Below are 6,648 nucleotides of genomic sequence, written 5' to 3'. Positions count from 1 at the left end.
TGGTGAAGTTTCAGATTGCAACTAACTGAATGTCGTTCGCATTTGTATTTGACGGCCGGGGAATGAGAACGGGCGTGTGTAGGAGAAACTACAGCGGCTGCCAAACTTGTTAAAAACCAGCAGGCCCCATCTAACACTAAACAGGCTATTTAGTAGACAGGCAACAACCGGGGGTAAAAGTCATTTATTCTATCACTGTTTAACATTTCATGTAAAAAGGATAACCAGCAACCTTCGTTCATTTTGACAAAATATTCAGGATAAATTTAATTCAAACATTTTTTGTTAAATATATGTATTTTGGTTTTTCCAACAATAATTAAGGACTCAAAAAAAGAACAACAAATGTATATATATACTAGTATTGAAAATAATAATAATTGTTATTATATATTTAAATACATTAAAATAACAGGCATACAGTATATAACAAGTATTATATAAAGATTTTGAAAGCATTGCAACTGGACTTTTTGCATACAGATATTTTCATTTCCATATTAATTTACACAGTCAAAGGTATTGTAACGTATATATTCCATTTCTTTAATTTTCTTTAATTAAATCATTTATAAGGGTCTCTTGTGCTGTCGTAAAATATAAATGTCCTCCACTGTTCATAAATTCATACAGTCAAACAAAAAGCTGCATTTCTTTTTATTGACATGCTCCCCTCAAAATGCAGTTTGATATACACAACTTAATAATAATAATAATAATTATTCTAACAATAATAATAATAATACACCAGCTTAAATATGCATATTACTAACAAAAGCTGCAATTCTTGATCAAAAAGTACATTATTAGCCCCCATACGATTATTGAATCAAACCCACTGCTCTGGATGAGCACAAAAACACCCCGATTATGAAAACCCCCCAAAAAAACCCACATGACTTTTGACCTGTGGATGGAAGTGCGCGAACTAACGAGGCGTACCTGAAAGCACCACCGCAGGCTGCCGACTGATGATGTCAGTTTAGGGTCTGTCGGAGTTTCTGTATCACCATGTGTGCCGACACAGAGTAAGGCCCACTGCTGGCCGTCAGCGGGCAGGCAGAGGAGAAGAGGAGGGGAGGAAAAGTGTGTTTACACAGACGGCAAACTGCCTGGGGAATCGTCGGGGAGAGGAAGTGAGCCGGCTCTGTGTCTGCCTGCTCCAACTTCCTGCTCAGAAAGAGAAAAAGCCCAGGATCCTATTTCAGTCCAGCACAACCGTGTAGAGCAGAAAGTAAGCATGGAAAAACAAGGAATCACACAAGCTTCACCGTAAAAGTTTCGCGGAGAGGGAGAGAGAGAGAGACAGAGAGAGAGAGAGAGGAGAAGAAGGAAAAAAAAAAAAAAGACCGAGTGAGAGATCGCAGGTAAGGTGAAATAAAGCGTTTCTTTCTTTCTGTGTTGACATGTTGCGTTGTGGGTTCGTCTGTCGAGGTGTGAAATAATGCAGCATTAGGAACTATCAGCGACCGCTTTATGTAAGTTGCCCTTTTTCTGCTGTGAGGGGTTTTTGTTTCTGCTTTGTGTTCAAACTCTTCGGATCGAGGCTGTTTCTGTTATTTATTTTGTGGGAAGTTTTTTTTTTTTGATGAAGAATCGTCACACAGATTCAGACTCGGACGCGATTGTGTGCCGTCTTCCGGTCCGAGCAACATCTTGAAAATGAGTCAGTGTAGCAAGAATAGAGATCCAGAGCTCTGTGCGTGAAGTCTCTGCTGCTGCTTTGAAATCCCGGATACATACTGTAGCCTCCACCAGAGAGAGAGAGAGAGAAGACGAGCAATGCAACAAACAAACAAATAAAGAGTCCGCTGTTTTTTTTTTTGTTTTTTTTTTTAGGGATGCTTTTCTTATTGGGCCCCTGTTGAATTTTCCACCGTGTGCGAACAGGAAGAGAGCAGATTTAGTCATGGCTAAGTAATGTCTGCACACACCATCTAATCTCATTAGGAGTTTCCGTTCAGCCAACACACTGGATGGCTTTGTGCGGCACAGCGAGACTTTCTCAGTCCGAGCATCCGCAGCAGGAGCTCCTGATCCCCGACCCAACGACCAGTGGGTGCCTCAATGCTCCTGTAATATTCCTAGAAAGAGTTAGACCATGTCTGCGGTTCTCACTGTGACTGCGCCTGGCTCACCGTAGGGCCAATGTGTGAGATTATTATCTGTGTGTGGTTGGCCTATCTGTCTAATATTAATAAATCAGCAGTGAGGTTGATGGTATTTTAAAATCCTGCTGGTGTCTGTAGGAGGTGTTGCTCTTGTTTAAAGTTCCCTCTGTGCTGCTGTCTGCAGCATCTTGTAAAGGTGAATGTTTGGAAGTCACACTGGCATAATTGTAGCCCTGTATTGGCGAGCTTTACTTTTTACTTCAAAGTGTTTTTTTAAAAAAAAGCCACACTGAAGTCTGGGTTCAGAGTGGGTTAAAGGGTGGAGCTGTGGTAAGGGGACAATGATGTGATCTTTTGACCCTCTCCCCGTTGGGACTTTTGTGGGAAGTGTGGCAGGACTGGGGAAATGCTCCCCTGCTGTGGGATCCCCTCTCCTCACCATTTGTCCTTGGAAGTAGAATAGGAGGAAGTCCTGACTTTGACAGGTTTGTAGTTTCACATGGCAGATAGAAAACTCAGGGGATAGCGAGTGTCGGAAATGAGTTCAGCCCTCCCTCTCGCGCCGTCTCCTCTCTGGACGCAGATATGCAGTGGTAGAAAAGGCCGGTCTGTTATTATTATTGCTCTGGAGCATCGGCCACCAATCACTCCTCACATCCACAGATAAGACAGAGAAGAATACAGAATGAGAACATAGTCCATCGGTATGTAGGGCTGTAGGTAGTGTACAGCTTTACAAGGAGCTATGTACATGTATAAATACTATAAATATGGCAAAATAAGAACTCTGGAAATAAACTAAAAGAGTCAAAAAATGAACTAACATGAGCAGTAAATATCTGATTAAAGATAATGTTACAGACTCTATCTATATGTGTGACTCCGGTGTACTAATGATTAATATTTTTAATCATTATTTTTAAATGAATTCATCTCTAAAATGTCAGGAAATAGTATAAACAAATAAGTGACCATCACAGTTTCTCCTCAAATTGTTGTTCTCTTCGATCAAAAGTCTAAAACTTAAACACAACTTAACGATTAATCAATTATCTATCAACGTATTATCAGTCGTCATTTGACTAATCAATCAATCCTTCGGTGTTGTCTGTCTGTGGTGACAGAAACAGCTCCCCCCTCCCCTCCATTAATATGTGAGCTCCTTGCAGGCAGACAGGAGCTTCGAGGCTGCACATTCCTCTATTAAAGGAATAACCCACCCTGGGCCCGTCATACTTCCTGTGGAGAGAGGGCCAGGTTGAACCGCAGCATATTTCTGGCTTGAGCTGTTGTTCCTCCTTATATTTTTTTTTTCTCTTCTGCCGCCGCCGCTGCTACATTACACTACACTCTTTAACACACACTGCTCTATTCATCACCCCGTCTACTCTTCCTTACACCACATGTTAGAGCTCAAACAGGCCGTTCCCTCTTCAGACAGTTACCTAATTTAGCCCGTGTGCCGTAAAGCGGACAGAAACGAGGACAAAAGGCGTTTAATTAAGATGAAACATCAGCTCTTCGGGCTCTAAAACAGGTCGGAAATATAGAAAGTAATGAGGAGAGTAGGGTGCAAAGAGCTGCCCGGCTTGTCTCCCTCTGAGTTTTGTGCTTATTCTGTCATTGTAGCAGCTGGCAGGTAGTGTATGAGTAGGTAGTTTTGGTGGTTTTTCTATGTCAGCTGACATCTCTGAATAGACAAAAAGTCCACAGGAAGAAGACCTCAAACGTCGTCATATGATGAGGATAAAAATAGCCAATGACGGCTCTGATGTTTGTGTCAAATCCTTTCACTCGTCTCATGTTCATTATGTGGTTTTTTTTTTAATTCCAGGTATGGACAGTGCCATCACTCTGTGGCAGTTCCTGCTGCAGCTGCTGCTGGACCAAAGTCACAAGCACCTGATATGTTGGACGTCCACAGACGGAGAGTTCAAGCTCCTAAAGTCAGAGGAAGTGGCCAAGCTGTGGGGGCTGCGCAAGAACAAGACCAACATGAACTACGACAAGCTGAGCAGAGCCCTGCGCTACTACTACGACAAGGTGAATGTAACTGACTGTGGTTATTGTGTAGGAGCTGCCTCTGCGTGGATTAGTCCAGCTTGTCGTGTCATTTCAGCTTTTGTAACTGAAAGTAGTGTAGTACCACGACAGATTCTTTGCTGTTCTCTTTAACGTCACAATCTCCTCCTGATAGACACTTCCACTTCCTCTTTCTTATAAAATGCGCAGTAGAAATCTGCCTGTGATGTAGCACTCTTAACACACAGTGGTTTCAGTTTGGCCTTTGTCATCATCCCAGATTCCCTGATGATAGTCGACATGTCCTGTTATTATTTTCTAGATTGATATGTGTGTGTAGAGAGTTCTCCTCCTCATTTACGGTGTTTGTGTTACAGAACATCATCAAGAAGGTGATTGGCCAGAAGTTTGTCTATAAGTTTGTGTCCTTCCCTGAGATCCTGAAGATGGACCCCCAGGCGGTCGAGATGGGCCTGGCTTCTGGAAGGTTTCCCCTCCATGAAGGAGAAGCCTCTGAGCTGGAGGTAGAGGAGGAGGAGGAAGAGGAAGGGGAGGAGGAGGCCCAGAGGAGGACCCTGGCAGCCCTGGGGGCGCAGCAGTGTCGAAACGACTACCTCCGCTCTGGTCTCTACTCCTCCTTCAGCATCAGCTCCCTGCAGAACCAGCCTGAGCTGCTCCGCGCTCTGCGGGAGCACCAGGAGGAGCCGCGCTCCGTCATCCGCTTTGGCACCAACGCCAATGAAAGGAGCTCCCCTCCTTCTGCTAAACCCGAGTCCTACGTCTCCCCCAGGTTATCCAAACTCCACTCCCCGTCCTCTCCCCACCACACCCAAACCCCCCAGCCCGGCCGAAGCTGGAGCCCCGCGGCCGAGGAGGAGGAGGACTCTGAGCAGAGCGCTCAGCCCCTCAACCTCTCCTCTGGGCACAGGGAGCGAGCCCTGCAGCATCCTGAGAAGAGGAGCAGCAGCAGCAGTAGCGGTAGAAGTAGCTCTACTAGTAGTATTAGTAACCAAGGAGATGGACTCCCACCTAAAAGCAAAAAGCCCAAAGCTCTGGAGATCTCCGCCCCGTCCCTGCTGCTCGCAGGGAGTGACATCGGCTCCATCGCCCTCAACAGTCCGGCACTGCCGTCTGGCTCCCTCACTCCTGCCTTCTTCACTGCACAGGTGAGACAATTCATCTGAATGAAGTGTGTCCTGCCCATGTTCAAATGGGTGTCCCTCCCTCTTTAGCACTCTCTGTTAGCACTTTAGAGGACTGGCGACCCATTCAAGGTTTCCAGGTATTCTGCCTGCCTGTTCTGCCTCCTGCACACACCTGAAACTGCTCTGAAACCGGCTTCATTTCTGTCTAGTTGAGACATGTTTACACACCCCACTGCTACCTTTTGACACATTTTTACAGGTTCTCTTATTTCTGCTCTCAATAATTTAAGGTAGACTAGAAACCACGTCGAAGTACAGTGAGTCCAATAATAATCAAATCTCAGACAGAAGAAAAAGAGAAATAGTTAGAAAGAGAATAGTTCTGTGATGCTTTCTGTGTCTGCCCCCCTCTGTGCGGCCACGGGGAGATGATGGGATCTCTCAGTATGATGTCAGCATCCCTAAGACACATCTGACACAGCCTGGCATGTTTTGGTGGAAAGACTACCGCTATATTTATTTTAGTAGCCATTTGAGCTAAAGTTTCCCTGAAAAACAGACAGAGAAGAAGTCTAAAAAGGTAAATTGGTATAAGTTTTAATGCGGAGGCACTTTAATGTCATAAAGGAATTTTGCATTGTTTTGCCCAAATGTAAATGTAGACTAATTTAATGAGTCATTGTCTGTGTTTGGTTTGGATTTGAACCTTTTGAATCGCTTCAATAAACAGTTTTGTGGGGTAAAAGCCAAAATTACTGCTAGAATGTTTACTGCAAATTACAAACCTTGTAGAAATGTGTCTATCTTCAAATTAAAGTTTGAAATAGAAAAGCGATTGTAAAAATGTAGATTTGCTCATGTAAACTGCGATAAATTCAGTAGTTGCTTTTTAACCTCTTTTGGTTGTCCAGTCTAAAACGGCATGACTGCTGTAAGATGGGTTCAGGTTTTACGGGGCAATTTTTAGAGCGTTTTCTGCCACATTCAGAGCCAGATTCAACCAGCCGTGACATTTTGGTTTATTTTGATCCTAGACATAACCCCGCAGGCTCTGCTCCGAGCATCAGCTGGCATTTAATCATCTATTTCAGTTAATAATGTGTTTACATTGGAGTTGTTACAAAGGCAAAAATCTCTCCGCCGCATCAGAAGCTGAATACTACATTCGCACTGTCTGTTTATGAGGGCGCAAAAAAAGTGAGATCAGAGGAAAACAAGCGTTTCACAGGAATCATCTGCAAGTCCAACCTATGAGAGGGGGGAAGAGGCCCTAAGTGATGCCATATGCTCCAATAATTCCATTAATAATGGGAGCAGGGCTGGGTCCCTCCGCAACACTGGCTCACTTCTCTGAGGTGACACAGGGGAAA

At 44.1% G+C, this 6,648-nt stretch overlaps 1 protein-coding gene across 1 annotated transcript in view; it reads left to right on the top strand.

The window, feature by feature from the left end:
• Nucleotides 1-1,001: 1,001 nt before the first annotated feature.
• Nucleotides 1,002-6,648, top strand: part of LOC118330120 (ETS domain-containing protein Elk-3-like) — a 7,543-nt gene continuing 1,896 nt past the window's right edge. Inside the window, exons 1-3 of the mRNA XM_035664547.1 lie at nt 1,002-1,367; nt 3,946-4,154; nt 4,511-5,299. Coding sequence (XP_035520440.1) covers nt 3,948-4,154; nt 4,511-5,299 — 996 coding nt within the window. The 5' untranslated portion in view covers nt 1,002-1,367; nt 3,946-3,947. The remainder of the gene's footprint in view (nt 1,368-3,945; nt 4,155-4,510; nt 5,300-6,648) is intronic.

The sequence above is a fragment of the Morone saxatilis genome, unplaced genomic scaffold (genome assembly GCF_004916995.1).
Source record: "Morone saxatilis isolate NCDOM2014 unplaced genomic scaffold, NCSU_SB_2.0 Contig2, whole genome shotgun sequence".
Classification (NCBI taxonomy): Eukaryota; Metazoa; Chordata; class Actinopteri; family Moronidae; genus Morone; species Morone saxatilis.
Note: the sequence above shows the minus strand (reverse complement) of the source record. Positions and strands in the feature narration are given on the sequence as shown.